General features: G+C 45.5%; 1 protein-coding gene across 4 annotated transcripts in view; it reads right to left on the minus strand.

Annotated features, from left to right (window-relative positions):
* The window catches only part of PHACTR1 (phosphatase and actin regulator 1), a 646,873-nt gene that overhangs the window by 25,695 nt on the left and 604,710 nt on the right, over window positions 1–16,468 (minus strand). For all 4 annotated transcript variants that reach the window (XM_078687609.1, XM_078687610.1, XM_078687612.1 and 1 more), the window contains 2 exons: window positions 4,758–4,813; window positions 1,862–1,923 (listed from right to left, as the gene is read on the minus strand). In XM_078687609.1, coding sequence (XP_078543735.1) covers window positions 1,862–1,923; window positions 4,758–4,813 — 118 coding nt within the window. The remainder of the gene's footprint in view (window positions 1–1,861; window positions 1,924–4,757; window positions 4,814–16,468) is intronic.

The raw sequence follows: 16,468 nt of genomic DNA on the forward strand, positions 1-16,468 counted from the left end.
CTGCCCTTTGTGAGATTGTGCTGTCTATTTGTAAGGCTCCCCTCGCCATATATGTACTTGTTTTGTATTGTTCAACAATGCTCCTGAACATGTTTCTATATCCTAGGACAGAGTGGATTCACTGGAGGCAGGTCACGACCTGGAAGTGAAGTCAGCCTCTTGCTACACAGCTCACATCCAAGTTATTTAAATATTCTTAATTTTGGGAGGAGGGTGACGATGATGCTTGCTGTACAAATATCTAAATGAGACATTGGCACTAACTTTTGGGGCATTATAGACAAAAGCCCTTGGTATGGCACACACATCAAATCCTTTTAATACAGGTTTTCGGGGTTGACTGCATCTTAATATAAGGTAATGCTATTTCTGGTGTACATCTAAAGAGACAACCCTGAGTGTGAGTACTGTAAAAACAAAATGAGTCCAGTGCTGAGGGAAGTATGGATTGCAGCTATAAAACAACCTTAAAAGAAAAATCATAGGGAGTTCTTCACATAAGCAACTACCAAGGAACATTCCAACAAGTGTAGAAGAATGTGTGTATGTGTTGTAACTTGTCTACTTTTATTGTGTGAACACCTCATCTCAACACCCCCCCCCCCCCATCCCCGGAGGTCCGCGCAGAGGGAGGAGAAGCTTCTTCCCCACAAGAAAAAAGTAAAGAAATTAGTTGCAAGGCAATAAGCTTTCATCTTTAATTATCAAATGCCCGCACTCATAGTATATTACGTTGAACAGCCATTCAACCTAATATGGTCTAAACATGACATTGTGTTTAAAGGCGAAAGTTTATTGCCTTGCAACTCATTTTTAACTTTTTTCTTGTATGAATATATTCATATAAATATCTCAAGATAATTGATGGATGTTTAATAGGTCTCTTTTAAAACAGATGACAGCTGGAAAAGGGAGAGTGAGATATTTGGAATCCAATTTCACCATAGTTAAAGGAGAGAGCACAATCACTGTAGCACTGGATAACAGTGGTAAAGTGCACAAAGTCCCAAAAGCCAATAAAACAGCTTCAGAAGACAGCAGGGGCATAGGCAATGGTTCGGGAGTGACCCTGCAGAGAGGGCCAGGTCCAACAAATGTTAAGCAAGCTGATACAATGCTCTGCAAATCTTTCTGCCATGGGAGCACCCACACAATACATTATTAAATAACCCTCTTAAAATGTATCATGTCTCCAGCCTCCCGCTGTTCCTCCTGCATGAGGCCACCACAGAGGCCAATGAATATGTAGTACCTGGGAGGACAACCTGGCCTGTTCATATTTTTTAGCAACAAGCTATGCAGCAGTGCACACCAGAGCCAATAGTTTCGAAATCAGCCAATCAACTTTGTAAACTAGGTCACAAATGCTTGGGTGGATTAGGTCAGATGCACGTTTTTGCCCATTGGAAACAGTCAGAAATATTTGTGATCCTGTCCACTTTCCGTACAGAACAGTCTATAATCCTGGGTCTGTGATTTAATAGCCATAATCACATAAGCAAGGATTTATATATCCACAGCCACGATCACGATGGGGCTGTAATGCCATCATGGGTGCAATCTCCCATTTATGCCCAAATGGGATTACAATTTCTGTGTAAATCGCTGGTGTTTTATCATGCAGTTTAAAGCAGCTGCTGCAAATTACAATAGCAAATAGTGTGTATGCTCTGTTTTCATACCTAAGAATGAATCATAAAAAGCTCTTGTCACTGAATCAGTTGCAACCGTGTTTTACGACAACACTTTAATCGGGTCGGAGTATAATGCTGAACTTTGTCAGATACCTACAACTGAGACCAGAAAATGCACCCTGAGCTTGGGGATAGGAGCATCACTCTGCGGCATGCGGAGCACTTACCTTGCGTGTCAATCTTCTTTTGATCTCTCGCTTTTCCTCTTGTTCTTCTTGCTCATTGCGGGCTGGAAGAGACAGACCGACATATCAGCATCTTTAAATGACCACTGAAGAGGAAATGCCTAATGGGCACACAATTCTTTCTCTAAGAAACCCCCCCATTGTTGAATGTAGACTCATAGGAGAAACAAAAAGCCTACTTACTCTTTCAAAAACACAAAAACTAAATAAAAACAGGCATCATAATGCCAAGAAGCATTCGTTTAGTTATTGAGAATACTTCTAAACTCAGAAATATATAAAGGTAAGGATATTAAAGTTGGCAACAAGAAATATATAAATATACAGTATTAAATGTAGTGCCTGTGCCCGTGCGATGCAACACACACATCACCTACAAACCCTGAGAAGCATGTTTTCACCTCTCTGTGATAGATTACAGATATTCAATATTTAATCATAAAAGAAAAAGGAAATATATAGTAAAGAACGTCTGGTGTGGCTGGCTATTATAGGCCATGATACCTAAAATGCAATGCCTCAAAACAGTTAGTTTAAAAATATAATAGTTTTGACTATAATTCTAAAAATTAAAGTGAAACAACATTGAGCCCAAAAGCAATCCTAAATATGAAACTACTGTTAACCTTAAGCCTAAAATGATCCCTAATCTGTTGCAAATGGGAATCATCTCCCCACAGTCACAAGTTTGTGGATTTGGACTACATTTTCCACATTAACAGCATATGTGTACAGCATACGCAAGTGAAACTACCCAGCACAAACTCTTCAATTGAGAACTGGTGCTTTGAAAATGGGGACAAATTGGGAACTTTATGCAAGTCGTAGGCATTTTCCTAGATGTCCTCATTTTTGGTGAATGGATCCCTGCATAGACAAAAGCTTCCCAGCCTAACTGTTGCACCTACAATTAGGTATCAAGACAGGGTAGGAGAATCCGAGGTGATTTGATTTTATTGGGCACCAGACCCTCCTTCTCATCCTCCCACTGGCTTGAAATATAAATCCAAGCCCCCACTACTGAGTACCACAAACCAGAAAGGTTGCATGTCAGAATATCATGTACAAATATCACGGCAGCGGTATATATTGGTTCTCCGCTGATGATTAAGTGAAATGAACCATCAAAGGGTCTTGGCACCTGAGTGTCCCGTTCTCCAGGTGTTCATCATCCTCCACCAAGAGGGAGACTGTCTGGTGTGCGACAGTCGTGAGTGGGAAGAGTCTTGGAATAATACAAAATTATTAAAAATATCTTCTCTCCTGTGTAGTTTGTTTTTATTTTTAAAGGGCAGGGAAAAGGTTAAAAAAGTGAGCGGTGCTTAGTTGGAGAATTATAATTCCAAAGCACCTGGTGAGTGGTCGGTCGATATGTTTCAGCCTGTGTCACCCATATGGGTCGGATGGCTTTCTTCAGGACCAAAGGATCAAGCCGTCTCAAATGTTGAGGGGCTGTGTATGTGGTATGTAAGGTGAGTGGATTCGCTCACCCTATTAGGGCAACAGGTTGTTTTCAATACCTGTTACGGATATGTGGTAATAGGCCTTAATTTCCTTTATTGCAGGAATCTGTGCTGCATTTCAGTTCCATGAGGCCGGCACTGCAGCTTGTAATCCTGCTGTGGGCTCACTAAAGATGACAATTTTCAGCTTCAAGACTTGGAATTACCCTGTCTGATGATATGAGATTGGAAAACACTGAATCGTATAACAAGTGTATACAAGATTCCTATTCCGTACTTAAAAGATTTCGGGAATTGATAGTGCATGAACCCACTACAAATCAGGTTGTTGCTTTATTAATAGATGGAAAGCAATCTCTCGCCTGTGGTCTACCAGTCGCCACTTCGTAGTTCAATGGACTGTTTTATTGACCAAAGGCCCAAGGTTGTTAACCACAATACAGGTGGAAGTGGGCAAATAGGATTACAGCAAGACATCTGGGAGTGGTGGTACTGTCAGCCAATCCTATCAAGAGTGGAGAGAGGGGGCTAAGCATGTTCACTAGGAGTTTGCCAATTGTTTCAGAACTGCTAGTCAAGGAATCCTATGTTTATGTGGCTTTGAAAGTACTAAGCACATCAGACTTTTGTGCAGATGGGTCGAAAGGGATACTATGTGAGCAGGACATGCCCCGTGCCAGTGCAGCCACTTTCAGTACAGGTGGTACTGTCATCTAATGCTGATTAGAGAAAGGATTGCAATACACTGGCCTCCCTGGTGGATATGGCTGACATATCTGTGGTGTCGAGGGCAGAGGAGCAGCATACAGATGTCCTATCATTGGACTTTCCAGAAGGATTATGACAGGATGTTCTTTGTGAACTATTAATTATGTTGGGCGAAACTATTAAGCTTCTAAGTGATTTCACAAATGGACCAATGGCCTTACGCTGATTTGTTTACTTTATAATGCTTCAATAATGTTGAGAACCAGTGCTCATATTGTGTGGTATATTTTTCATTGACAAGTTCGAAATTTCAATAATAGTAGTGACTGTTTCACAGTGAACAACGTTAAGGTCGACAGGAAATGTTTTAATAACCTGCAGTGCTACTCTACCACTGCCCATTTCAAATGTCACTCATTTTATCTACTCGGGAAAGCTGACATATTGACCCAGACCTCCCAGGAGCCAAACCAGGTTAGGCACAGATTTCTGCAGCAGGTCCTTGGGATCTACTTAGCTGCCTTATTTTTCCTGATTGCTTTTCTGAAGCACACAAATGTGCTTGGTTCGTTTTCTGAAGAAGAGTCTCCCTGTGCAGATTTTGAAAACGCTTTAGTGGGAGATTTAATTTTTTTCACAGAGCTCGCGGGAACATGCACAGAAAATAAACATCAAAAACAACGATGCGTGACACCCAAGCTACTCACGTTTTAAGATGTTCCTTTGTTCCAACTCCTCAGCTGTTGGCCTCTGGCTCAGTCGCCTGCGAAAGAAGAGAAGGATCAGTTTTTGCACCATATTTCATATTACGCCCTTATCTTTCTTGGACAGAACCCCAAGGCAGCTCGAGGAGACTGCCGGCCTATGCGCGCGCATCCGCAGAGTACACCTGAGTGACATAAAACTGGGAACCGTCCTGGCAGAAACGTTCTGTCACCTCGACGAGAAAGTACACCCATCGCGTCACTACTGGTCCGCGCTGTCCACACAGACGTGAACTGAGACGACAAGGCCACGACAGTTTCGTCATTTCCTTCCTGTATTTCATATTTCCTGATTTATGCAACCGAGCCACTGTGCTGCTTAGTACTTGTCATCCGGCCTTAACGGCCCTTGACCGTAAAGAACATTATACTCGACAGCAGTACAGACAGACGACGAGACGGCATGTTTCCACCTTCTTCTCTTCCCTCTTGTTTTCCCCTTCCGCCACCTGTTTAAGCCATCTTGTTCAGGAAGCATCACACCTTACCTTTGGTTGCAGGTGGAGGGCAATGACAATTTTTTGGGGACCGCTGACTAGGATTTATATTTTTCAGCAGGAGACAAAAGGGCAGAAACGGGAGAAGGGAGGAGGAAGAGTAAGGAAGGGAAATAATAATAAAGGTAAAAAGAAGGTAGGGGTAACAGAGAACCTTACACTTTTTTCCTTCAAATTATGCAGTGCCCGCACCTCTGCGCAATATTGCAAGGACTTTTGGGCCATTGCAAAATGTATTTTTTTGCAATGGTTCGTACATGCAAATGTCATTCCCGATCTTGTCATGAGCTGAAAATGGTGCTGCAAAAATGCTCTGGAACTACTATATGTAACCCAGAAACTTCAATGCAATCTTGGCCTTGCACTGGTTAAAGATAAGGGGGAACACTTACTTAGAATTCTTACACCACAGTGCAGCAAGGTTAGTTGCTGCACTGCTTTGCTTGAATGGGAGTGAGCGGCAGAGTGCCCTATCTCTCCCTGCACCGGCACGCTTGAGGCTGCCTCGCGCCAGCACTCGCTGCCTGCGTTACGAGCAGGTTTGTTTTAGTGCCGGAAGTGACACCTTCCCGCAGAAAAATAATCCTTCGAGGCGTATTCCGCCTTCTATGCGTGCTGCAGAATGCAGCATGCAGCACAAGTGGAAAGAGGAAATATCGAGAAGTAAAGATATTTCTCCTCGTTATGCCTCACTTCAGAAGTTGCAGCATTTTGATGCATTCCCAAGTTTATTAGTTTTAGTACATCTGGGAATGTGCCAAAATCCATGGGGGGATGCGTAGGAGCTGCAAGGCCACACCCATGAAACGCCTTCCCAACACAAGATAACGTAGCAGCGTTGTGGGGCACGTTGCATTATTTTATGTTTACTAAACCACACAAAGCTACGCAAAGTGGCCATGCATGGCTTAGTAAATACCAATAATGATATTGTGTATTGAGGGGGGCTCAACATCACACGGGGGCACTGAAGCCTCACCTGGACACCACGCTCTCCTGCCTCTTCCCTTGCTCTCCCCCACCGCCACACCGAATATCGCGGCCGCCGAGTGGGGGGGGGCATCCGCTGAAATCAAGCCTGCCTACATTGCCCAGGGTCCTCTGCTGGGTCTCGAGGACGCCGCGTGCAGCATCATTGTACCGCGCCCGGAGGCGCATAAAGAGGCGACGCTCCTGCTGGGGAGCGGGGCTCAACATCACACGGGGGCACTGAAGCCTCACCTGGACACCACGCTCTCCTGCCTCTTCCCTTGCTCTCCCCCGCCGCCGCACCGAATATCGCGGCCGCCGAGTGGGGGGGGGCATCCGCTGAAATCAAGCCTGCCTACATTGCCCAGGGTCCTCTGCTGGGTCTCGAGGACGCCGCGTGCAGCGTCATTGTACCGCGCCCGGAGGCGCATAAAGAGGCGACGCTCCTCCCGCGTCGCGGGACGCACGCGGGCGAGGCTGGGCGGAGCCCGGGCAGAGGGCGGGCCGTCTGTGGCCGTCCGGGGACGACGAGGGACGGGACGGGCCATCCCCCTTATCAGTGATATCCCAGTCTACATGGTCTCGGCATCTACTACAAAGGTACTGTTATTTGAAGCATGTTTGCTTTCTAGCTATCGCCCACTGACCCACTGGGCTATCACTGGATTGAGAGCACACACCCTGATTTTTGCGGGACTTGTTACTTTATAGTTGTTAGCTGAGCCACCATTCCTTAGCAAAATGAGCACTTTGGGCAGGAAAGCTAGATTACCTGCATCTCGCCCAAACACTAGACTTCAGGCCACATTACCACAGCCCCTGCCCACATTGACGGCCATTGATAAAATGTTACAACAAACTATAGGGGTGGTGGCCAATGCAATTGAACACACTGAAAGAAGATTATCCTTCCCACCCACAGCATGCTCCAAAGACCGTGGTGAGGATTGCTCAGTTATTGCGAACGATCCCACGATCTTGGACTCTTATCTAACATCTACCTACGCTGAGCTGCCCCCTGTGCGCAGTTGCCAGCTGAGACCTCAGTAGACGTTGAATTAGTACAGGTCCTAGCAGGGTCCCCTACTAATAACGATGAACAACTCTGCACCCTGTCTTCCCCTCCCCCTGCGGTAATTTTAAAATCTGGCAGAGTAGGTCCCAAGACAAAAAAGGATAATTTCCCTAAAAATTCGGGTAAAAAGAAGCAGGCCAATCATAACTTGGTGACCCCGTCTGATAACACCCTCCATCCATCCACAGGGATACCTAGTTGGGTCACCAACATGGTGGCCGATCTTCAGGCAAGTCTGGAGCAAACTATTGCCTCACATATTAAGCCTCTGGTGTCAAAACTGGACAGACTAACCTCCATCTTAAATAACAGAACTCTAGGGACAACAAAGTTATTAAATCCCCAAGGCAAATTGCCACCCCCTACACCTGCAGGTGCCTCTACAAAGACACCATGTTCTGTAGTAGTAAAGTCCACTGTCCCAGTAGTATTGAACCAAAATTTAGGGTCAGCATCATCCACCGCTAAGCCTTTAAACCCTGTACCTCCCCCCCACATCAACTACCATCATATCAGGACACACCATTCCTCCCGTAGGGGACCCTACTGGCAAATCTAGACGACATCACAAAGAGGGTAAAAATGTGGGAACTAATAACACAGCACCATTACCAAGACCTCCTGTGCCCAAGGCAGTCTCTAGCCAATTGCCGTCAATAAACCTGCCACCGGAAGCTTAACCATACGTGGTTGCCTTAGTGGGTGTCCCGGCCCTTAGTGAGGGGAAAAGAGAACACGAGGCAGACTTATATAATAAGTGTGTACAGTGGTTGAACCTAAATAGATCTTTGCCTCTAAACATCTCGGGGGAAATACTGGCAGTGAGAAGAATAGATTGGATTGGAAGGGGCCCTAAAACAGTGGCAGGGGATGTTGTTACTATTAATTTCAGGGACTCCTCCGCTGTGGATCACATCTGTAAAGCCCCTTCCCACAGAGATTCCCAAATCTTTCCTCTGCACTTATCCTATTTCTATCCTACCCCTACTCACAAATTGACTTCCCATAGGAGACCCCAACTTACTAGAAATCGCTACTCACCTCCTAATAGGATTCACCACTGGCAGTCATTTGGGGAGGGTATCTTTCCAACTATTCCTACCTACCCACTGCAAGCCCATTGGAATAGGTTTAGTGTCCTCGAGGAGGTTGATTGACTCACCCCGAAAGGCACTCCCCCACTACAACTTAACAACGGTAACCTAGTGGAGGCGATTGGAACCAAGGAGAAGACTTTACCCATGGTTACTGGTAAGAATTCCTTTCCCAATGCAGTGACAAGGGTGGGGTCTAGTGCAGAGCAGAGATTGGGCCAGGGACTCCCTTTAGAACAAGGGGACGAGCAAGGTATGTAGCCGGGCTAAAGAGTAAGCTACTTGTTCCAGGGTGGTCTTCTTTTATGGCCACACATGATATTTGCCTGATGCAAGAAACTTGGTCCCTAGAGGAGAGTGTTAGTCCCGGTTTTGCCACCTATGACATTTATGCAGTTTCTGGGGGGAAGGGCCGTCCTTCAGGCGGCCTATCCATATGGGTAGGCGCACACCTAGGTGCACAGGCTACCCATGTGGATACAAAATCACTCGATATACAATGTGTCTTATTAAAGACCATTGATAAATCCCGTGTGGCTATTATAAATATTTAGTGATTATTAGTATCTTCGTGCGCCCATTTCTTTATGAAACAATAGTGATTAATTTGTGTTGGCGCAGTCCTTGTTACACTGTGTCTGTAAGTGCCTTGATAGTATGTGGATAGAGTGTGGTCTCTTGAACACAAAGGACGCTTTCATTTATTGTACTATGCCACCACGTCCGCTTTTTGAAACGTTCACTTCATTCTGTCCTGAATACGTTTGTCGGCACATATATCGAACGCACTGTTTACCTCTGTGCGCTCGCGATCACGTGACCTCGTCACTATACTACAAAACCCCACCTGATAGGCTAACCCTGTATCCGTGCACTTCCGCGTTTGGAATTGACGACTGAGAGCTCCGCGACCGTGTACAAACCGTAAGTTACTGCGCTGCATGTTAATCCTCTAATCCTTTGACCAGTAACCCGTTTTTGCTTTGCACTCATGCGCTAAACCTCTCCCTTCTCCCTCGTCACACACAGACCGATATTGTTTAAATACGTTTACTCATGTTTTTGTATCGGATTGTTATTTGATGTGATTATATAGAACCTGCATTGAGCACGATTAGGATGTAAATCATGAATTGCAATTTCTGCCTGAATGCCACGACTTTCACTTTGAATGCTAAGGTCTTGTATGTTTTTCGTTTGCCACAGGCCCCTGACGAAGGGTTTCCTTGACAACCCGAAATGCATTGGGCATAATGTAACGACGTGAAATTCTATTGATTTCAAATGAACTCTCTGTTGGAAATGATGACAATTTCTAAAGACATGCTTTATGAATTAAAATAATTGCCATGTTTACAAAAACTTAGTGGAATCTTCTTCTTTTGAATACGTTATCAAAACAGCTGAATTTGAAAAAACCAATAAGGTTGAAGTTGAAAGTGCGCGTCCTTTGTGTTCAAGAGACCACACTCTATCCACATATTATAAATATTTACTCAAGGCCCACTGCGAATGGAAAGGAATCGAGCACTATTAAAGCGCTCGCTCTTTTTCTCCAAACACTTGACCCGACAACTTCGAGAATCCTTGGTGGCGATTTTAATTGCCAGTTTGAGTCCCTGGGTGGATCCGAGTTGTGCGATGAGGATGAGGTTGATCTGCTCTGGCATATTCCTGCCCCAAGGATTGCCCCGGTAAGGGCTTGGACCTCGCTAGTACTACAAATCAAATCCCTGACCCTTGCAATGTCCCTGCGGGCATGTAACGGAAGGGCTAATAACGACAGTTCCGGCCTACCTACATATAATCGGACTAATCGTACTTCCACCATTGACTATCTCATGTTGGAAGCCAAACATTGGGACAGGTTCAAAGGTTTTAGGGTCATTCTGAGGCATGACAGCGACCACAACGCGCTGGTCCTGACGCTTAAGCCTGGATCATTTGGACTAACTAACCCTGACCCTAGCCATAATATGGTAGTGCCATCCTATATTATATCTAACAATAGGAGAAGGGTTAAATGGCCTTCATGTGTGGACTCCCCAAGCCGTCTTGCAGAAATCTACCAGATTGCTACCCCACTTATAAGTGACATGGGGAGCTCTACTTCCCATGGGCAGATTATTGAGTCCCACAGAAAGTTAGTTGTGAGTCTAGGGGATGTATTTTATCCAGCTAGTGGGACGAAGCTGTGTAGGATTAAAAGACACCCTTGGCATGACCATGCCTGTAAGAAATCCAAGAAAGATCTTCTTACAGCAATTAAATCTAAGGACACCCTAAAAATCCAAGCCACAAGATTGCTCTATAAGAAGGAACTCATCAGGGCCAAGAGTGAGTGGGAGGAATCCAGATGGTATGAGATGAGACAGGCACTCCTCCTAAAACATTCTAAATCCTTCTAGGCCATTGCTACCTCCTCGGCGGGTGGTGAGCGAGATGGTGGAGTCTCGAACATCGCCCGCATAGTGTGGGAGACGCATTTTAAGTCACTTTACACTAGTCCTGAGTTGGGGACACTTGTGTGCCAAGGTCAGGACAACTTGTCTAGAGTGATTTCGCCCCCTCGGATCTGTATAGCCCGGGATCTCCGGCACAAGCATCGACTGCCGGGGGTCCGGGGGCCCGGGACTTCCTCCCGTAAAAATCAGGACACTATGCTAGCTCCTGGGACTCCCACAGTCCCAGACCCCCCGCACGAGCATCGACTGCCAGGGGTCTGGGGGCCCGGGGTTTCCTTTTGTAAAAGTCAGGATACTATGCCAGTCCCTGGGGTCTCCACGGCCCCAGACCCCCAGCACGAGCATAGACTGCCGGGGGTCCGGGGGTCCCCCCCCCGTAAAAATCAGGACACTATGCTTGCTCCTGGGACTCCCACGGCCCCAGACCCCCCGCACGAGCATCGACTGCTGGGGGTCTGGGGGCCCGGGGTTTCCTTTTGTAGAAATCAGGACACCCTGCTAGTTCCTGGGGTTTCCTCGGCCCCAGACCCCCCGCACGAGCATAGACTGCCGGGGGCCTTGGGCCCTGGAGACCGGATGGGGCAATTGGGTGCCCATGATAGGATCACCACCATTAATCTCGATTCTATCTCCCTTAAGGAAGTTGAATCGTCAATCGAGAGATTGCTCCCGAATAAAGCTCCCAGCCTTGACAGGCTTCCAGGAGATCTTTTCCGTTCTCAACCAAAAATCTGGGCTCCATACCTGATGGTCTTGTTCAATGCGGTCCTACAGGGTTCCGCATTGCCTGAGACCTGGCTTGGAGCCGAGATTGTTCCAATTTTTAAAAAGGGTTGCCCGCTCGCCCCATCTACCTACAGACCAATCAGCTTAATCGACACTACCCAGAAGCTGATGGGGCGAATCCTACTTGATAGATTATTGGGCTGGATGGAGGAGAATAAAATCTTGACCACCCTCCAAGCCGGATTTAGATCAGGGGTCTCGACCATGGACCAGATCTTCCGACTCCAGGTCCTATATTGGAAAACTGCAAGAGTAGAGGGTGGCAGCCTCTACCTTGTCTTTGTGGACCTGCGGGCCGCATTTGATCTGGTTCCCAGGGAGAGGCTCTGGACGGTCTTGGAGGAGCTTGGTCTCCCTCCCTATTTACTAGATGCCCTTATCAGACTCCACACAGGGAATTATGCACAGGTGAGGTGTGGTAGGAACAGGGAATTATCAGCTCGCTTCCCCGTTACCCGGGGTGTACGACAGGGTTGCGTACTGGCCCCCACCCTCTTTAGCCTGTATGTCAATGGTCTGATAGATGTACTCAACGGTGTTAGGGATAACGATGCTCCTCGCCTGGCCACTGGTAGGGTGCCCGCTCTGATGTTCACGGACGACACTCTGTTGTTATCGCGAACATCAACGGGCATCCAGCGGGTCCTGGACGGGTTTGTGTCCTTCTGTGCCTCACGGGGGTTGGAGGTCAACTTGGAGAAAACCAAGTTCATGATCTTCAATCTCCCGAGGCACACCCGCCCAAACCCCACACTGAACGGAACTCCCCTAGAGCGAGTCAAGACTTTTGTATACTTGGGGGTCACATTGACTGAGCATTTCACATGGGATCACCAAATCTCTAAATCTTCCCTGAGACTGGCCCAGATTATGGGAGGCATAGGCAGATTTCATAGAGCTTCAACTTTTAAACCTGTCACTCCTGCCCTTGAGATATACAAAACACAGGTCAGGTCAGCAGCTTTGTATGCTGCAGAACTCTGGGGACACATGAAAGTATATAACTTATTGAAGGTTGAACAGGCCTTCATGCGATACCTAGTTGCCTTTCCCCAAAGTACTCCCCTCATACCACTACGCCTAGACCTAGGCTTGGAACCGATTGACAAATTGGCAGCTGCACGACCTCTGCTCTATTGGAGAAGGCTCTGATCTGTGCCGGAGCTTGTATCTTTTAGAGCAGAGTTCATTGCAATTTGGGGACAGCTAAAGAATAAGAATATACCCTGGTTGGCTCATGTTAAGGCTTTCTTCTATCAAATTGGTATGCCCCAACTTTGGGATGCACCTGAAGACAGCTGCGTGAGGATGCAAAGGTCTCAAATAGTGGCGGCTGTAAGGTCATATAACCTTAAAACTTTACATTGCTCGACCTCCCTGGGCTGGTTGTCCATAGAGTTTTTATTGTTGAAAGTTGATTCCAGGACGGAGGTGTTTTTGGACCTGGTGCAGCCTCCACTTGCAAGAAAATTATACATTCAACTGAGGCATGGCTCCATACCGATAGGGGCAATAACATCCAGATGGGCAAATTCAACGGAGGCCAATTACCCTGCTTGCAACTACTGGAGGGAAGACATTGCACATATCTTCTTTTTCAGTCCGCAATACAGTGGAATTCGGAAATGCTGGATCCTTCCACTGTGTAAAAATCTGGGTTTTAGACAATGTGCACAAGCTTCCAGAGTTTTAACCTATGATACTGCCCCTCCCATTGTTTTTGCTGTTTCCCGTTTTTTACACGGCATGTGGCGGAGAAGAACTCTTTTCATCAGTATGAAATAATGGCCCATAACTATCCATTTTACTTTCACCCTTTGATAACTCAACGTTTAATAACTTTTTAACTTGACTGTATTTATGGTTTTATTGTCATGCCTGTATATATCTTATTGCACTTTTATGGTCTTTTGACCGAAATAAAGTTATCAAACTGAACTGATATTGTGTCTCTGGGCTACGCCACAAAAGTGATGCAATCCTGACGCAAAAGCATAGTAAATCTGCTCTCCACTGTCTGACTTTGGTGCTTACCATTGACATACCAATAGGAAAACTTTTCCACTATAATTCATATCATCTACTCTTACTTGACGAGGGGGATGGTTCAGTTTTCCCGCTGTCCTGCTCCACAAAGACACTTAGAAGGGCAGTGCTGTAGTAAGGGTGCCATGGACCCTAAAGCAAGGAAAGAAAATGGGACCACATACCCAGGCTTAATGCCAGAAAATTAGCTTTACTGGGAGTGTAGTGGATCCTTCAACCTCAGGGCCCTGGTGCAACTGCACCTGTCCATTGATAGCCACGGCTCTCCTGCTGAGCAAACTCACAAATCACAAACTTCTCTCTGCTCATGTGGTTAAATAATTAGAACAAAAGACATGAAACAAAACACAAGTGTTGTACAGATGTAAGAAAATCTCAGCTGACAGGGTGGCAAGTGAAACGAAGGTGGCCAAAGTGTGAGCATGTAGTGAAAGATTTCTGAGTGACACAACTAAAAGGGTGTCATTTGAAAATGTGTGATTCTTTGGTAGTACATGTTGTGTAATTTCGTTGTGTTTGGACCATAAAACAGTTATCCTGTCATGATGTACTATATGGGGGTTACAAATATTTTTGTGCATCTAAATGCAACGTAGGTGAGTAAAATGCTTACAATGCATTGGCAATTGACAGCTCCTGATCCAATGAATAAGGGTCCAGATTGTACTAACAAACAAGTCACAAGCTTTTGAATGGGAGAACATTTAAATGAAAAGTTACCTTTATGATTGAGAAATCTTCATTTTGATTTTCTCCCATTTCAAAGTGTTGCATTTACTAAACAGCAGGTCTCTTGCTCCTAGAGGCTGGTAGACACTGTCATATTTATAACTAAAAAATACAACCATTATTCTTGGTGGGAGAAATTTAAATTGAAGAAAAAAATTCCATATTACGGACATTTTTGCAGAACCTTTTTCTGCCCCATAACTTTCTACCATTTGAAAAAATGGTTATACGTTTCTGTTATACATGTAACAGAGCTACATGTTATGTTATGTTATGTTATGTTATAACAACTTGTATAGCGCTCAGCTGCCCCAGCAAAGGGGCGTCCCGGCGCTTCCAGCAGCTGAAAGAACAGATTACTACGGCGGAACCCGACATAACAGTGACCAAAATAGACTATTTTAGGGGGAAAAGGAGAGTTTTAACTGCCTTCCTGAAATCCAACAGGCATTCCAGTTCTCGTATATGGACCGGTAGCGAGTTCCACAGTTTGTCTGCCAGGTAGCGGAAAGAGCGACCTCCAGCTCGACAGCGTTTCACCTGGGGAACCGTGACCAGGTGCTGTCCCAGAGAATGTAATGCACGGGAAGGGACATACGGGGTCAATAGGTTGCAGAGCAGATTAGGTGTAGCGAATTTCAGAATTTAAAAAGAAAGACATAACGTCTTAAACTGAATCCGCTCTGCCATAGGGAGCCAATGAAGCCTCCGGATGGTATCGGCCGTGGAACAGAACCGAGGAAGACCTACTAAGGCTCTGGCCACCGCATTTTGAATACGCTGCATCCGGATGATCTCAGCTTGATTGGCCCCCAAAAGCAGGGAGCTGGCATAATCCAAGCGAGAAAGAATAGTTGACATAGTTGAGGAAAGGTATGCCCTGTGCCACAAGTACATGAGACACATGTTCTCAGTCACCCATACACATATATCCCATTCATACGCAGACATGTTCATATATGCCCAAAGACCACGCTCTCACTGACACACCTGGCAGCCCTGCCATAGTACTCCTAGCCAAAGTATTTTGTTCAAACCATAGCACCTGGCTCTATACACATTATGCTTAAAGTCAATGAAGCTGTGCTTGGGAGTGTCTGCTAATAATGCATGAATTGCTTAGCCTTCAGTAGCTCACGATGATTTTCACTGATCATATGTAGCTCTCACTATAGAAAAGGTTGGGGACTCCGGCTCCAGAGGTTGCATCTCAGTTAGTAAGGTATACAAAAGGAGCTTGGCTGTACTGATGTTCAGGATCACCAAATCAAGTGTACAGCATGAAGAACTCAGAGATCAGTCCTTCTAAAAGGATTTATCCTCCAGGAAAATCCTGAGTTCATTATTCACAAAGAGGTATTGGGAAGCCACATTGCCACAGAGGTACCTGTCATAATGGCTCTGTGTAAAGCAGTCCGTGGTAGTAGTTTCTTAAAGTTGGAGAGCTTGTCCCAGTCTTCGGTCTAAATCAAGGCATGCGTAATCTGTTAGATTTGTAGTGAGAATCGATTGGACTACAATTTTGCCAAACCATAGGCCAGTCTCTTCCACCACTGTCAGGAGCTCAGGGAAAGACGTACTTTGGTCTCAAAGGTAAAAAAAAGAGAAAAAATAGACAGGGAGATGACGATGCGCCTCCCCTAAAACCACAATATAAGGTTTACAGCATAACAATTGCTCTAAATCATAACAAACAAGAGGAAACAAAGGATAATTATAGGGCCACGGAGTAGTTTTAACAAGGAAGGTATACTTAATAATGAACTGATTGCACGAGCAATTGTTTGCTTAAATGATACAGAAACATATTTCTACAATAAATCTATTGAAAAATACAGAAGTTTCTGCTCTGTTTGCTCTTCAGTGCAATGCCTTGCCCAGATTTTTTATAAAAGATCAATTTTAGGAATACCCTTTGCATGAATATAAGTTGCGCTCATGAGTTTGAAATCAAAGGCCTATAACGAGGGTTGATTTTGCCTCTGATGACCAG

Source organism: Lissotriton helveticus, chromosome 4_1 (genome assembly GCF_964261635.1).
Source record: "Lissotriton helveticus chromosome 4_1, aLisHel1.1, whole genome shotgun sequence".
Lineage (NCBI taxonomy): Eukaryota > Metazoa > Chordata > Amphibia > Caudata > Salamandridae > Lissotriton > Lissotriton helveticus.